Genomic DNA, 17,402 nt, shown 5'->3' with positions numbered 1-17,402 from the left:
ATTCTGATGGGTTTAGACAGGTTAGATGCAGGAAGAATGTTCCCAATGTTGGGGAAGTCCAGAACCAGGGGTCACAGTCCAAGGATAAGGGGTAAGCCATTTAGGACCGAGATGAGGAAAAACTTCTTCACCCAGAGAGTGGTGAACCTGTGGAATTCTCTACCACAGAAAGTTATTGAGGCCAATTCACTAAATATATTCAAAAAGGAGTTAGATGTAGTCCTTACTACTAGGGCGATCAAGGGATATGGCGAGAAAGCAGGAATGGGGTACGGAAGTTGCATGTTCAGCCATGAACTCATTGAATGGTGGTGCAGGCTCGAAGGGCCGAATGGCCTACTCCTGCACCTATTTTCTATGTTTCTATGTTTCTACACTTACCTGTACACTTACCTGTACGCACATTTGTTTGAGCACCGTCAGCGGCAGGGAAAAAATCCCTAGTTTCCGGTAACAGAAATCTCCACATCGCGCCGGCTCTACCCGAGTCCCTCTCGGGGGCGGTGCTCAGAGAGTGCGTCTGACACACTGCGCATGCGCTGAAAGACCGACTATGTTGTATGTGGACCACTTGGAACTTGGATGGAAAAGGCGAGTGGTGAAGATTTCTGTTTAATTTGCCGGCCCGCAGTTCTCTCAACGAAGGTGGAACATTAATGGAAAATTTTCTTTTTGCTAATTTATTTCATAAAGTTGATTGAAAATAGCCAGGGAGGCCCTTCGGCCGGGGATAGGAGCAGGCCAGCGCCGATTTCTTTAACTGTCGGTAAGGCTTTTTTCAACGGTGCTGCGTGTGTCTGTGCGAGGATTTTTAAAAAATTGCTACTGAGGAAGGTCGGCCTTATGTCCCGAAATGGCGCGTAAACTGCTTTTCAACGCACACCAGCGCCAGAATGTATGGCACCAAATATCCTGGCACTGCTCGTCGAGGCCAGTGCCCCGACCCTGGGAGACCTTTCACTAACCTTCAGTGCCAGCAACATCGCTGGGCACTGAAAAAACAGCACCCAGTGCTGGGCAAAACTGGGGCTGAAGAGTAATTCGCAAGGGCCTGGGATCACGAGTCGGCCAGGCCAAGTAAAGGTGACAGGTTCCCCGAAGGAGATTGTGAAACAGTTGGGATTTCACGATAATCTGGTTATTTTTTCTGGCATTATGGGGAACTGATAGGGTAGATTGAAATAAACTGTTCCCGCTGGTTGGGGATTCCAGGACAAGGGACACAATCTAAAGATTAGAACCAGTCCTTTCAGGAGTGAAATTAGGAAACACTTCTACACACAAAGGGTGGTAGAAATGTGGAACTCTCTTCCGCAAATGGCAATTGATGCTAGGCCAATCGTTCATTTTAAATCGGAGATTGATAGCTTTCTGTTAACTGAAGGTATTAAGGTGTATGGGGCAAAGGCTGGTTGTATAGAGTTAGGTCACAGAATACCATGATAGAAACATAGAAACATAGAAAATAGGTGCGGAAGTAGGCCATTCGGCCCTTCTAGCCTGCACCGCCATTCAATGAGTTCATGGCTGAACATGAAACTTGCTGAGGGCAACGGAGGCCATCGCCCGTCCCTTCGGATCTAACTGAATAGCGGAACAGGCTCGGGGGGCTGAATGGCCTACTCCTGTTCCTGTGTTCTTGTGTTCACAACATGAAATGGGCTCAAGATCTATCAGTTTAGCAGTGGGACGGGCTGTGCCTAACCTGTGTTGGTCTCACCACACAATTTGTGGCTCTCATTTTTTTTAGCCATCGAAAACAGGCATTCGGCCCCTTCAATATGTCAAGAGGGGCCTGATGCCCGTTAAAGGATCCCTTTACAAGGATCGCTGTCCCGCTCAGGATTCTTCATTCTGGGGAGCCAGTAGGAGCAGGATAGATCCCCTCGATCCACAGTCCCACTGATCACCCCACTCCGCCCCCTACTTCTTGTTGCCCGTACTCATCATCATCATAGGCAGTCCCTCGAAACGAGGATGACTTGCTTCCACGCCAAATTCACCGGCCTTTCAATGAAGGACCCGAACTACATCCTGAAGGGTGGAAGATGCCTGTGCGTGGATTTTTTTAACGTGGGGTGACCGTTGCACACCAGCCACCACACGGGCTTGACAGAGCGAGGTCTTGGTCCAGTGGCAAGGGTTACCCAAGAGGACTGGAGACCAGCTCTGCTGCACGGATCTAGTGCGCACACATATCGCAGTGTGGGCTGGGCCCGTGCTGCCCCTGGGCCCTCGCCACTTCTGGGCCCCGAACTCACGCCTTCCCTGGGCTCCGGTCACTTCCCTCTACAGTCTCTCGCCGCTCCTGCTGTACCTGCCAATGCTCCAATCACTGACCTGGATCTTGCTGACGTCACTCTTCACAGCCGTCGACCTCCTGTACCAGCTGGCGCTGTACGTTGCCGTGGTACGCCACTCGCACCAATTACTTTAGCAACACAGCTGGAGTACTGCGTGCAGTTCTGGTCACCAATTATAGGAAAGATGCGATTGCACTACAGAGCGTACCGAGGAGATTTATGAGGATGTTGCCTGGACTGGAGAATTTTAGCGGTGAGGAAAGATTGGATAGGCTGGGGTTGTTTTCTTTGAGGAGGGGGTTGAGGGGAGACTTGATTGAGGTGTATAAAATTATGAGGGGCCTGGATAGAGTGGATAGGGAGGACCTGTTTCCCTTGGCAGAGGGGTCAACAACCAGGGGGCATAGATTTAAAGTCATTGGTTGAAGGATTAGAGCGGAGTTCAGGAGAAATGTTTTCACCCAGAGGGTGGTGAGGGTCTGGAACTCACTGCCTAAAAGGGTGGTAGAGGCAGAAACTCACTTCCACAAATGCCAATTGATCAATTGCTAATTTTAAATCTGAGAGTGATAGATTTCTGTTAACCAAAGGTATTAAGGGATTTTGGGGCAAAGGCGGGTATATGGAATTAAGTCGCAGATAGCCGTGATCTCACTGCATGTCAGGACAGGCTCAAGCGGCGAAATCACTTATTCCTGTTCCTATGTTCTTATGTTTCCCACATTACAACAGTGACTACACTCCAAAAGTACTTCATTGACTGTAAAGTACTTTGAGACGTGCAGTGGTCGTGAAAGGCGCTATATAAATGCAAGTCTGTCTTTAGAGGCAGAAACTCTTAACACATTTAAGAAACACCTGGATGTGCATTTAACGTACCGTAACCTACAGGACTACAGACCAAGAGCTGGAAAGTGGGATTAGGCTGGATAGCTCAATGCTGGCTGGCATAGATGTGATGGGCCGAATGGCCTCCTTCCGTGTTGTAAATTTCAATGATTCAATTAAATGAAAGCACAAGTAGGGCTGAGTTGTCTGTAGTTCTCGGCCCAAATCCCAAGAGCTTGGGGTGGGGGGAGGAGTGTGGGGGAGGTGATGGAGGTGAAGAGGGAGAGGGGTGGGGGTCGAGAGGGAGGGGTGGGTGGGGATGAGGGGGGGTAGTCAGGAGGGGCAGCACAGGTTGGACTGCCCTTACTGTAAGCCACTGCACTAACAACAGGCCCACATTATAAACTGACCGGCAAGTGCTCAGACCAAGAAAGTGATGATTGCAACATTGTTTTGTGCGTGGGACGGAAGTGGTCTTCAGGCAAAAACGTGTTCCTTATCTGTGATAAAACACGAGAACAGGAATGGCTGATCAGTCATGTAATGGGTGAAGTCTTTGTGGGGAAGTGGTAAATCACTGATAAGGACTTTTCTGAAGTGGCAAGTCAGGGATAAGGATTCTTCCTTTCGGCAGAAAGCGATGCCAAAAAAACGGAGTAATCAGCATGGAGAGAATCAGAAAAGTCAGAAAAGCTCTGCCCGGGATAAGCTGTGTCAGCCCATCTCTGAACTGGCCGACCCTGGGGCCTGATAAGGAAAGGACTCCAGTCCTGGACAGAAAACAGGCTCATTGGTTTTAATATGGACTGTCGAAGTATTCTCGGCACCGCAATACTTCCGTTACTACATATCTTTATCGGAGATAGTTTTAATTGCTCACGGTGTGTCGACTGCACGTGGAATATTTCAAGTGACGACCAGAGTTAAAACCTCATCATCAAACAGCAACTCGTCACTAGTGTCTTTAAAATGTCCCCAGGGCACTTCACCGAGACGTGACCGCAATAAAATGGAGCCAAAGCAGGAAGGGCAGTCAAAAGCTTGGCCAGAACGGTGGGTTGTAAACAGGGTCTGAAAGGATGAGGTCGAGGTGGAGGTTTTTAGGGAGAGTTTATAGGAGTGAATGTCCACTCATCTGTCGTAACTTTGGTGAAATAGCTGCGGGAAGGAAGAAGGACAGACCGACCGACCGACCTCAGATCTGCCTAGATTATGTGCTCAAGTCTCTGGAGTGGGACTTAAACCCATGACCATATAAATACAAATTTTAATAATACAAATTTTTGTAATGTAAATTTACCTCACACAGTCAGGATTAACTTATCTGGGGGGAAGGCCAAAACTAGAGGCCATTAATATAAGATAGTCACTAATAGTCATCAGGGAATTCAGGAGGAACTTCTTTACCCACACAGTTGTTAGAATGTGGAATCGCTGCCACGAGGTGTAGTTGAGGCGAATAGTATCGATAGATTTAAAGGAAAGCCAGAGAAGAACATGAGGAGAAAGGAATAGAAGGGTATGGTGATGGGGGAGATGGAGAGGGGTGGGAGGGGCTGGTGTGGAGCATAAACACCGGCACGGAGCGGTGGCCTGTTTGTGTGCTGTACACTGGATGTAATGTAATTCTGTGTAATGCTGTGATATTTGGCTGATATAATTACAGAGTGCCCCGGAGGAGCAGAGGTCCCTTGTAACAAAAAAGGAGATTGCTTCGATGGCATGGGAGGGAATGGCGTGTGCAATTGTACGGTAGGTTAGCGTTTAACGTTTCTTTGTATCACAGTGCAAGTTGATAAGAGGAAAAACTCGGTTTAATCTTGCCGGTGACAGCGGTGAGCAGTTTAGTCCCACTGGCAGCTGTGTCAGCCGTGGCTCAGTGAGCAGCACTCTCACCTCTGAGTCAGAAGGTCGTGGGTTCAAGTCCCACTCCAGCAACTTTGAGTACAAAAGTCTAGGCTGAGAAAGCGCCGCACTGTCGGAGGTGCCGTCTTTCGGATGAGACGTTAAACCGAGGCCCCGTCTGCTCTCTCAGGTGGATGTAAAAGATCCCAGGGCACTATTCGAAGAAGAGCAGGGGAGTCCTCCCTGGTGTCCTGGGGCCAATATTTATCCCTCAATCAACATCACAAAAACAGATTATCTGGTCATTGTCACATTGCTGTGTGTGGGAGCTTGCTGTGTGCAAATTGGCTGCGGTGTTTCTTACATTACAACAGTGACTACACTCCAAAATTACTTCATTGGCTGTAAAGAGCTTTGAGATGACCTGAGGTTGTGAAAGGTGCTATATAAATGCAAGTCTTTCTTTCTTTCAGTCACAATGCTAAGCACCAGGCCGAACGTGAATTTCAAGGCAGATATCCCCCCCCCCCCACCCCTCTCTCCATCGCCCTCATGTCCAGCCTCAGGATCATGGGTGATTTCATGCCCCTGGGGTATTTACATGGTGCGGGCCCATCCCCTGGCAGTGTTGGCAGAGGAGCTTGGAGACCTTTTGGCAGCCGGTTAGACTGCCCCACATTGAAGGGGCTGAGGTAGGGGGAGGGGGGTGAGGAACATCGCCAGACTAACTGGAAAACCTCGCCCTGCCCCCGGGACCTCCCGCGGGATCCTCCAGTCGGCAGGAGTCTGCGGGAAGGCCACAGTGCAATGGCCCCCAGTCAACGTGATCAGGAAAATGACGCTGGAGGCCAGGAATCAAATGAACCCCCTCCCCACCCCTCTGCCCCCCCCCCCCACACCCCCCAGCTGAGTGATATCACGCTTACTGGCCTCTACATCTGGTACCCACAGCCAGGCCGCCTGCCCTGAGCCAGGCCCCAGAAACTCTGAGACAATGCAAAAGGGTCGGGGACCCACTGATCCGAGTCTCCACATCTTGTTCCTAATCGTTGTGCCCAGGGAACCAGGAGGGCCATGGGGGGGTGGGGAAGGTTAAGGGAGGACGACCCGTCTCTAAGTCAGCATCCCACACCTGCACTGTGTACACAGTTTTCATAACGTGTAATCGGATTTAAAGAAAGTAGCGAATATTGTGAACAGTTCTGGCCTCCATCTTATAGAAAGGATACAGAGGCACTGGAGAGGGGCTCAAAAAGATTCACGAGGAGGAGCTACAACCATCAGCAAAGATTAAACACTGGGTCTCTTTTCTCTAAAATAGAGAAAGCTGCAGGCTGAGCTGATAAAGGGCTTTAAGATGATGAAAGGGGTTTGATCGGTAAATGTAGAGATGTTCCACTCGGGCGAGACCTGAACTAAATATAAGATAGTCGCTGATAAATCCACTGGGGAATTCAGGAGAAACTTCTTTACGTATTATCCGAAAACACGGAGTCAGTTTCCACATGTACGCTGAGACACCCAGCTCTACCTCTCCACCACTTCTCTCGACCCCTCCACAGTCTCTAAACTGTCAGATTGCTTGTCCCACATCCAGTACTGGATGAGCAGAAATTTTCTCCAATTAAATATTGGGAAGACCGAAGCCATTATCTTTGGACCCCACCACAAACTGCGTTCCCTAACCACTGACTCCAGCCCTTTCCCTATCCTCAATCGGAGGGTGAACAAGACTGTTCGCAACTTAGGTCTCATATTTGACCCTGAAATGAGTTTCCAGCCACCTATCCGCGGCGTAACTAAACCCGCCTTTTTCTACCTCCGTAACACAGCCCTCCTCCGCCCCTGCCTCAGATCTTCTGCTGCTGAAACTCCCATCCATGCCTTTGTTACCTCGAGACTTGACTATTCCAACTCACTCCTGGCTGGCCTCCCACATCCCACACTACGTAAACTTGAAGTCACCCAAAACTCAGCAGTCCGTGTCCTAACCTGCACCAAGTCAAGATCACCCATCACCCTTGTGCTCACTGACCTACATTGGCTCCCAGTTAAACAACGCCTCGATTTCAAAATTCCCATCCTTGTTTCTAAATCACTCCATGGCCTCGCCCCTCCCTATCTCTCTAATCTTTTTCAGCCTCACAACCCCCCGAGATGTCTGTGCTCCTCAAATTCTGGCCTCTTGAACATCCCTGATCATAATCACTCAACCATCGGTGGCCGTGCCTTCTGTTGCCTGGGCCCTAAGCTCTGGAACTCCCTCCCTAAACCTCTCCGCCTCTCTACCTCTCGTTCCTCCTTTAAGACGCTCTTTAAAACCTACCTCACCTGCGCTAATTTCTTCTTATGCGGCTCGGTGTCAAATTTATCTGTTTGTCTGTAACACTGCTGTGAAGCATCTTGGGACATTTTACTACGTTAAAGGCGCTATATAAATACAAGTTATTATTACCCAGGGAGCGGTGAGAATGTGGAACTCGCTGCCACAGGGAGGGATTGAAGCGAGTAGCACAGATAGATTTAAGGGGAAGCTGGATAAACACACGAGGGAGAAAGGAATATGGTGATGGGCTGCGATGAAGAGGGGTGGGAGGAGGCTGGTGTGGAGCATAAACCCCGGCACGGAGCGATGGGCTGAATGGCTGTTTCTGTGCTGTAACTTTCTATGTAATTGAACACGTCTGTAATGTATGTCCCTGTGAGGATGCTCACAGGTTTGTAGAGCTGTTGAGTTGGGAGTGGCTTAGCCAGTCATGTAATGTTCACAAGACTCAATAAAACCCCAGCCAGTTGGGTTCGGGGGATCCACAATGGGGCAGGTGATTGTGAGTCTGGTGGATGAACCGGTAATGTGTTGTGTGATTGTTAAACCTTTGCTAATAAACCAACTAGTTCTTAATAGCAATGTGTTGCTATGAATTCTTCAGCAAAGAACCCATGAAGCAAATACATTGCAATGTCCATTGATGATCAGATACAGACCATCTCTCGTGGTGGCCGGTGCCCCGTACGGTAAACAGTGGGGGAAGGGGAATGGGGGAGGAAGGAGGGTGGTAGGGGAGGGGTGGGGGATGGGGGACGCGGGGAAGAGGGATGGGGATGGGGATGATGAGGTGGGGGGGCGAAGGGATGGGGAGGGGTGCGCGATGGGGGGGGGGTAAAGGGGTGGGAGAGGGGGTGTGGAGGGGGGTGGGGGAGGGTTGGGCAATGGGGATGGGGGAGGGGTGGGCTATGGGGGAGGGGTGGGCGATGGGGGAGGGTTGGGGGATGGGGGAGGGGTGGGCGATGGGGGATGGGGATGGAGTGGGCTATGGGGGATGGGGGAGGGGTGGGCTATTGGGGAGGGGTGGGCGATGGGGGAGGGTTGGGGGATGGGGGATGGATGGGGGAGGGGGGGAGGGGTGGGTGATGGGGGGGAGGGGTGCGGGGTGAATGACCATGTAGGTTGCCAAGACCCGGATAACTTTGCCGGGGTCACCAGGTCTAAGCAGCCATTTAGAACCAGCCCGACTCCTGTTTTGACATTTTTCACTGAGTGCTTTCAGCAACAATCATTGTTTCGCCAGAAATGCACAAAACGCACCTTCTGGATTTTTGCTGACTTTATGTCAACTCGTGAACCGGGAGTGAAAAGTCTCAGTCAAGCCCCGTGCTGGAAATGCACTTTTGAAACCTTTTGGAATGGGCCAGGTCACTGGGTCCGATTTGTTTTACTGGTCAGAACACTTCAATTGTAAACAGTTACTCAACACCTTTGTCACTGCCTGACTAATATATACACTGTGATGTTAATGGTTGCAGGATGGCTTTGCGGGAACAGCCTGTGAGAAATGTGGGACCGAGAGCATATATGGACCCGACTGTGCTTCTGGTGAGAGTGGCCGCATTGCATTTTGTATCTCAGTGCCCCAAGCGGCAAATTAAACACAACAAACTATGAACATTAATAACAGATAATATTAAAACAGGAAATGCTGGAGATACTCAGCGGGTCAGGCAGCGTCTGTGGAGAGAGAAACAAAGTTAACGTTTCAGGTCCGTGACCTTTCGTCAGAACTGGAAAAAGTTAGAGAAGTAACAGGTTTTAAGCAAATGTAGGGGCAGGGAACGGTGGTGGTGGGGGGATGGGGTGGGGGCGGGGGGAAAGGACAAAAGGGAAGGTTTGTGATAGTGGGGAGGGGAGGAGAGATGAAATGACAAAGGGGATGATGCTCCGAGGCAAGAGGAGACGGTAATGGGACAAGTTAAGAGACCAAAGATGGGTCGAGAGAGGGGGTGAATGGCAACAGCACAATCATCAGCACTTGCTGTCCAAGGGGGAGAAATTGGGAGCATTAGTGCCCCCCTGTTAGTGCCCTGGGGTTGGTGCCCCGGGGTTGGTGCCCTGGGGTTGGTGCCCTGGGTTTGGTGCCCCAGGGTTGGTGCCCTGGGGTTGGTGCCCCGGGGTTGGTGCCCTGGGGTTAGTGCCCCGGGGTTGGTGCCCCGGGGTTGGTGCCCCGGGGTTGGTGCCCCGGGGTTGGTGCCCTGGGGTTGGTGCCCTGGGGTTGGTGCCCCGGGGTTGGTGCCCCGGGGTTGGTGCCCCGGGGTTGGTGCCCCGGGGTTGGTGCCGCGATCACTCCGCCCGGCGATCAGCAGGAGTGCTGGTCTGATCACGGCACCCCCGCTTCCCGGGGGCCAGGGAGGTGGGTTCTCAATACACAGAGTGTGCAGCTTGGGCCTTTCATTCAGGGAACCACCACCATCCCACCCCGTGCACGGCCAGTGGAGACCATCGAAGGACCACCTGGCATCTCTCACCGCACCGCACCGACTCACTGGACGGGCAATAAACGCCGGCTTTGCCAGCAACGGCCGCACCCAATCCAGAACAAACACGCACCTGCACCAAAACAATGGGGGCAGAGGTTACGCTCTGAAATTGTTGAATGCAACATTGGGTCCGGAAGGCTGTAAAGTGTCTAATCGAAAGATAAGGTGCTGTTCCTCAAACTTCCCTTGAACACAGTTCCTGAGCTGAGGGAGCGGGTGTCACATTTATCCCAGGGGTAATTAGGAAGGGGAAATTATGCTTGACAAATCTTCTGGAATTTTTTGAGGATGTAACTAGTAGAGTGGACAAGGGAGAACCAGTGGATGTGGTGTATTTGGGCTTTCAAAAGGCTTTTGACAAGGTCCCACACAAAAGATTGGTGTGCAAAATCAAAGCACATGGTATTGGGGGTAATGTACTGATGTGGATAGAGAACTGGTTGGCAGACAGGAAGCAGAGAGTCGGAATAAACGGGTCCTTTTCAGAATGGCAGGCAGTGACTAGTGGGGTGCCGCAGGGCTCAGTGCTGGGACCCCAGCTCTTTACAATATACATTAACAATTAAGATGAAGGAATTGAGTGTAATATTTCCAGATGACACTAAGCTGGGTGGCGGTGTGAGCTAAGAGGCTGCAGGGTGACTTGGACAGGTTAGGTGAGTGGGCAAATGCATGGCAGATGCAGTATAATGTGGATAAATGTGAGGTTATCCACTTTGGTGGCAAAAACACAAAGACAGAATACTATCTGAATAGCGGCAGATTAGGAAAACGGGAGGTGCAATGAGACCTGGGTGTCATGGTACATTGAAAGTTGGCATACAGATACAGCAGGCGGTGAAGAAGGCAAATGGTATGTTGGCCTTCATAGCTAGGGGATTTGAGTATAGGAACAGGGAGGTCTTACTGCAGTTGTACAGGGCCTTGGTGAGGCCTCACCTGGAATATTGTATTCAGTTTTGGCTTCCTAATCTGAGGAAGGACGTTCTTGCTATTGAGGGAGTGCAGCGAAGGTTCACTAGACTGATTCCCGGGATGGCAGGACTGACATATGAGGAGAGACTGGATCAACTGGGCCTGTATTCACTGGAGTTTAGAAGGATGAGAGGGGATCTCATAGAAGCATGTAAGATTCTGACTGGACTGGACAGGTTAGATACGGGAAGAATGTTCCCGATGTTGGGGAAGTCCAGAACCAATGGACACAGTCTTCGGATAAGGGGTAAGTCATTTAGGACTGAGATGAGGAGAAACCTCTTCACTCAGAGAGTTGTTAACCTGTGGAATTCTCTACCACAGAGAGTTGTTGATGCCAGTTCATTGGATATATTCAAGAGGGAGTTAGATGTGGCCCTCACGGCTAAAGGGATAGAAAACATAGAAACATAGAAAATAGGTGCAGGAGTAGGCCATTCGGCCCTTCTAGCCTGCACCGCCATTCAATGAGTTCATGGCTGAACATTCAACTTCAGTACCCCATTCCTGCTTTCTCGCCATACCCCTTGATCCCCCTAGCAGTAAGGACCTCATCTAACTCCTTTTTGAATATATTTAGTGAATTGGCCTCAACAACTTTCTGTGGTAGAGAATTCCACAGGTTCACCACTCTCTGGGTGAAGAAGTTCCTCCGCATCTCGGTCCTAAATGGCTTACCCCTTATCCTTAGACTGTGACCCCTGGTTCTGGACTTCCCCAACATTGGGAACATTCTTCCTGCATCTAACCTGTCTAACCCCGTCAGAATTTTATATGTTTCTATGAGGTCCCCTCTCATTCTTCTGAACTCCAGTGAATACAAGCCCAGTTGATCCAGTCTTTCTTGATAGGTCAGTCCCGCCATCCCGGGAATCAGTCTGGTGAACCTTCGCTGCACTCCCTCAATAGCAAGAATGTCCTTCCTCAGGTTAGGAGACCAAAACTGTACACAATACTCCAGGTGTGGCCTCACCAATGCCCTGTACAACTGTAGCAACACCTCCCTGCCCCTGTACTCAAATCCCCTTGCTATGAAGGCCAACATGCCATTTGCTTTCTTAACCGCCTGCTGCACCTGCATGCCAACCTTCAATGACTGATGTACCATGACACCCAGGTCTCTTTGCACCTCCCCTTTTCCTAATCTGTCACCATTCAGATAATAGTCTGTCTCTCTGTTTTTACCACCAAAGTGGATAACCTCACATTTATCCACATTATACTTCATCTGCCATGCATTTGCCCACTCACCTAACCTATCCAAGTCGCTCTGCAGCCTCACAGCATCCTTCTCGCAGCTCACACTGCCACCCAACTTAGTGTCATCCGCAAATTTGGAGATACTACATTTAATCCCCTCATCTAAATCATTAATGTACAGTGTAAACAGCTGGGGCCCCAGCACAGAACCTTGCGGTACCCCACTAGTCACTGCCTGCCATTCTGAAAAGTACCCATTTACTCCTACTCTTTGCTTCCTGTCTGACAACCAGTTCTCAATCCATGTCAGCACACTACCCCCAATCCCATGTGCTCTAACTTTGCACATCAATCTCTTGTGTGGGACCTTGTCGAACGCCTTCTGAAAGTCCAAATATACCACATCAACTGGTTCTCCCTTATCCACTCTACTGGAAACATCCTCAAAAAATTCCAGAAGATTTGTCAAGCATGATTTCCCTTTCACAAATCCATGCTGACTTGGACCTATCATGTCACCTCTTTCCAAATGCACTGCTATGACATCCTTAATAATTGATTCCATCATTTTACCCACTACCGATGTCAGGCTGACCGGTCTATAATTCCCTGTTTTCTCTCTCCCTCCTTTTTTAAAAAGTGGGGTTACATTGGCTACCCTCCACTCCATAGGAACTGATCCAGAGTCAATGGAATGTTGGAAAATGACTGTCAACGCATCCACTATTTCCAAGGCCACCTCCTTAAGTACTCTGGGATGCAGTCCATCAGGCCCTGGGGATTTATCGGCCTTCAATCCCATCAATTTCCCCAACACAATTTCCCGGCTAATAAGGATTTCCCTCAGTTCCTCCTCCTTACTAGACCCCCCGACCCCTTTTATAACCGGAAGGTTGTTCGTGTCCTCCTTCGTGAATACCGAACCAAAGTACTTGTTCAATTGGTCCGCCATTTCTTTGTTCCCCGTTATGACTTCCCCTGATTCTGACTGCAGGGGACCTACATTTGTCTTTACTAACCTTTTTCTCTTTACATATCTATAGAAACTTTTGCAATCCGTCTTAATGTTCCCTGCAAGCTTCTTCTCATACTCCATTTTCCCTGCCCTAATCAAACCCTTTGTCCTCCTCTGCTGAGTTCTAAATTTTTCCCAGTCCCCAGGTTCGCTGCTATTTCTGGCCAATTTGTATGCCACTTCCTTGGCTTTAATACTATCCCTGATTTCCCTTGATAGCCACGGTTGAGCCACCTTCCCTTTTTTATTTCTATGCCAGACAGGAATGTACAATTGTTGTAGTTCATCCATGCGGTCTCTAAATGTCTGCCATTGCCCATCCACAGTCAACCCCTTAAGTATCATTCGCCAATCCATCTCAGCCAATTCACGCCTCATACCTTCAAAGTTAGCCTTCTTTAAGTTCTGGACCATGGTCTCTGAATTAACTGTTTCATTCTCCATCCTAATGCAGAATTCCACCATATTATGGTCACTCTTCCCCAAGGGGCCTCGCACAACGAGATTGCTAATTAATCCTTTCTCATTACATAACACCCAGTCTAAGATGGCCTCCCCCCTAGTTGGTACCTCGACATATTGGTCTAAAAAACCATCCCTTATGCACTCCAGAAAATCCTCCTCCACCGTATTGCTTCCAGTTTGGTTAGCCCAATCTATGTGCATATTAAAGTCACCCATTATAACTGCTGCACCTTTATTGCACGCACCCCTAATTTCCTGTTTGATGCCCTCCCCAACATCACTACTACTGTTTGGAGGTCTGTACACAACTCCCACTAACGTTTTTTGCCCTTTGGTGTTCTGCAGCTCTACCCATATAGATTCCACATCATCCAAGCTAATGTCCTTCCTAACTATTGCCTTAATCTCCTCCTTAACCAGCAATGCTACCCCACCTCCTTTTCCTTTTATTCTATCCTTCCTGAATGTTGAATACCCCTGGATGTTGAGTTCCCAGCCCTGCTCATCCTGGAGCCACGTCTCCGTAATCCCAATCACATCATATTTGTTAACATCTATTTGCACAGTTAATTCATCCACCTTATTGCGGATACTCCTTGCATTAAGACACAAAGCCTTTAGGCTTGTTTTTTTAACACCCTCTGTCCTTTTAGAATTTTGCTGTACAATGGCCCTTTTTGTTCTTTGCCTTGGGTTTCTCTGCCCTCCACTTTTCCTCATCTCCTTTCTGTCTTTTGTTTTTGCCTCCTTTTTGTTTCCCTCTATCTCCCTGCATTGGTTCCCATCCCCCTGCCATATTAGTTTAACTCCTCCCCAACAGCACTAGCAAACACTCCCCCGAGGACATTGGTTCCGATTCTGCCCAGGTGCAGACCGTCCGGATTGTACTGGTCCCACCTCCCCCAGAACCGGTTCCAATGCCCCAGGAATTTGAATCCCTCCCTGCTGCACCATTGCTCAAGCCACGTATTCATCTGAGCTATCCTGCGATTCCTACTCTGACTAGCACGTGGCACTGGTAGCAATCCCGAGATTACTACTTTTGAGGTCCTACTTTTTAATTTAGCTCCTAGCTCCTTAAATTCATTTCGTAGGAACTCATCCCTTTTTTTACCTATGTCATTGGTACCAACGTGCACCACGACAACTGGCTGTTCTCCCTCCCTTTTTAGAATGTCCTCCACCCGCTCCGAGACATCCTTGACCCTTGCACCAGGGAGGCAACATACCATCCTGGAGTCTCGGTTGCGGCCGCAGAAACGCCTATCTATTCCCCTTACAATTGAATCCCCTATCACTATCGCTCGCCCACTCTTTTTCCTGCCCTCCTGTGCAACAGAGCCAGCCACGGTGCCATGAACTTGGCTGCTGCTGCCCACTCCTGATGAGTCATCCCCCTCAACAGCACTCAAAGCAGTGTATCTGTTTTGCAGTGGGATGACCACAGGGGACCCCTGCACTACCTTCCTTGCACTACTCTTCCTGCTGGTCTTCCATTCCCTCGCTGGCTGTGGACCCTTCTCCTGCAGTAAGTCCAACTCGCTACACGTGATACTCACGTCATTCTCAGCATCGTGGATGCTCCAGAGTGAATCCACCTTCAGCTCCAACTCCGCAACGCGGACCGTCAGTAGCCGGAGGTGGACACACTTCCCGCACGTCGTCGTCAGGGACACTGGTGTTGTCCCCGTGTTCCCACATGGTACAGGAGGAGCATATCACGTGACCGAGCTGTCCTGTCATGACTTAACCCTTAGATACACTTAAATTGCCGACAACAATGTTAAAAGTTACTGACTAATAAAGAAAAAGAAAAACTACTCACCAATCAGCAGCCAATCACTTACCACGTTGGCTGTGACGTCACCTTTTGATTTCTTTCTACTTCTTTTTTGCCTTTTTTGCCTTCTCTCAGCTGGAGCTGCACCGGTACGTCTCTCTCGACTCCCGCCTCTCTCGACGCTCCCCGGACTGCTGAGCCTTTTATAAGCCGCTGCCTCTCTCGACGCTCCCCGGACTGCTGAGCCTTTTATAGGCCGCTGCCTCTCTCGACTCCCGCCTCTCTCGACTCTCCCCGGACTGCTGAGCCTTTTATAGGCCGCTGCCTCTCTCGACTCCCGCCTCTCTCGACTCTCCCCGGACTGCTGAGCCTTTTATAGGCCGCTGCCTCTCTCGACTCCCGCCTCTCATAATCAAGGGTTATGGAGAGAAAGCAGGAAAGGGGTACTGAGGTGAATGATCAGCCATGATCTTATTGAATGGCGGTGCAGGCTCGAAGGGCCGAATGGCCTACTCCTGCACCTATTTTCTGTGTTTCTATGTTTCTATGTGACCCCCCCAGAGGCCATCAGAGACCTGGCAGAGCTCGCAGCGGCCCCGCCCCTTTAACGGAGGGGGAGGGGCGTTGAACAGCAGCTGTGTTACGTGGGGAAACCGCGCGGCGCTCCCGATCCCGCCCGCCTAGCGCTCCGGACTCCGCCCCAACAGGAAGTGGAGGGAGCAACATTGCACTCCACTTCCTGTGAAGGACGGTATCCCGAATTCTGTGGCCGGGGCGGGACATGCACTGAGCACAGGAAATCCCGCCTCCTCGGGTACCGTCCACAAACCGGGCGTGACACAGTTTCACCCCCGTCATTCTTTACATTTTTCTTCGCCCCATTTGGGCCTATCGAGGGCCTCAGACACAGTGGCAAGGCTCCAAGTGTACAATACAATGCTTGGCTAAATAATGTAGATCTGTCAAAGTTCTAGCGACAATAAAGCGAGAAACGTGATATCCGTCATAAAATGCTGCATGTATCTGGCTGATCTTAAACTAATGCTGATTCTCTTTCCCCGTAGTGTGTGAATGTCTTCACGGAGACTGCAATGGTGGAATCGCAGGAGACGGCAAGTGCACTTGTTATTCAGGCTACACGGGGGTGAAGTGTGACCAGCGTAAGTACCGCACACGGACCTGTTACAGTAAGGGCAGGCCGTGCCTGAGTGAACAATGTAAGGCAGTATTTATGGAGCACATTTTACTTCAGCAAAGCATCGAGTTCCTAGCAACAACAAAAACATCTCGAAGTACTATTGTGCTATATATTTAGCGGACTTGTGGTTATGTTGTTTCTGGATCTCGGTGGATGGAAGGGCTGAGTTGAGACTGTACAAAAGCAAAACACTGCGTTTGAGGGAAATCTGAAACGACAACAGAAAATGCTGGAAATACTCAGCAGGTCAGGCGAGAGAAACAGAGTTAGCGTTTCAGGCCGATGACCTTTCCTCAGGGCGGACGGCAGGGAAGATTAAAGGGGCAGAAATTTGCATTGCTTGCACCTCCCGTTAGCAGCATTGGGGGATGCAAACGATTTCTCGCCCGAGGCGTGGGGTCAGGAAACTCCGCGGGTAGTGTCCGGGCCGCTGCCCCGGCGATGATGCCGTCAATCACCGTGTGCAGCGTCCCGTTCAGGCCGCCGCGGGTGATGCCCGTTCCGGCCTCACAGGTCACGAACCGGCCGCACTCCGCTCGCAGGGTGAGCATTAAAGGGGAGGGGCAGCGCGCCATTGTTTCCCAACGGCCGACCGACCTGTCGCGGCCTCGCCGTGACGAATTCCCGGGATCCGTGCCGCCATGTTGCAGTCCGGCATCCCGCTGCCCCCATGGCGCAGTGGTGACCCCCCTCACTCCCACTGCAGAGTTCGCAGCGTGCCTGCCCCTTTAATGGTCCCGCCACAGCAATGCGCGATCCGCCTGGCGCGGGGAAATTCCCGCGGTTAGCGCTCCGGCTCCGCCCCCGACAGGAAGTGCAGCGCGTAAATACAAGTACATAATTGGCTGGAAAATGCTTCTGGATATCCTGAGGTTGTGAAAGGCGCTATATAAATGCAAGTCCATTCTTTCTTCCATCATTTTACATCATGCAATACAACACCAACTATAGCGTGTATTTATATAGCACCTTTAATGTAGT

General features: G+C 50.2%; 1 protein-coding gene across 1 annotated transcript in view; it reads left to right on the top strand.

Moving 5' to 3' along the window:
* Positions 1-17,402, top strand: part of LOC139281369 (stabilin-2-like) — a 244,136-nt gene that overhangs the window by 23,483 nt on the left and 203,251 nt on the right. Inside the window, exons 4-6 of the mRNA XM_070901523.1 lie at positions 4,798-4,883; positions 8,781-8,850; positions 16,288-16,383. Of these exons, the coding sequence (XP_070757624.1) occupies positions 4,798-4,883; positions 8,781-8,850; positions 16,288-16,383 (252 nt within the window). The remainder of the gene's footprint in view (positions 1-4,797; positions 4,884-8,780; positions 8,851-16,287; positions 16,384-17,402) is intronic.

Source organism: Pristiophorus japonicus, chromosome 15, assembly GCF_044704955.1.
Source record: "Pristiophorus japonicus isolate sPriJap1 chromosome 15, sPriJap1.hap1, whole genome shotgun sequence".
In the NCBI taxonomy this organism is placed as follows: Eukaryota; Metazoa; Chordata; class Chondrichthyes; family Pristiophoridae; genus Pristiophorus; species Pristiophorus japonicus.
This window is presented reverse-complemented; position numbering and strand designations above follow the sequence as displayed.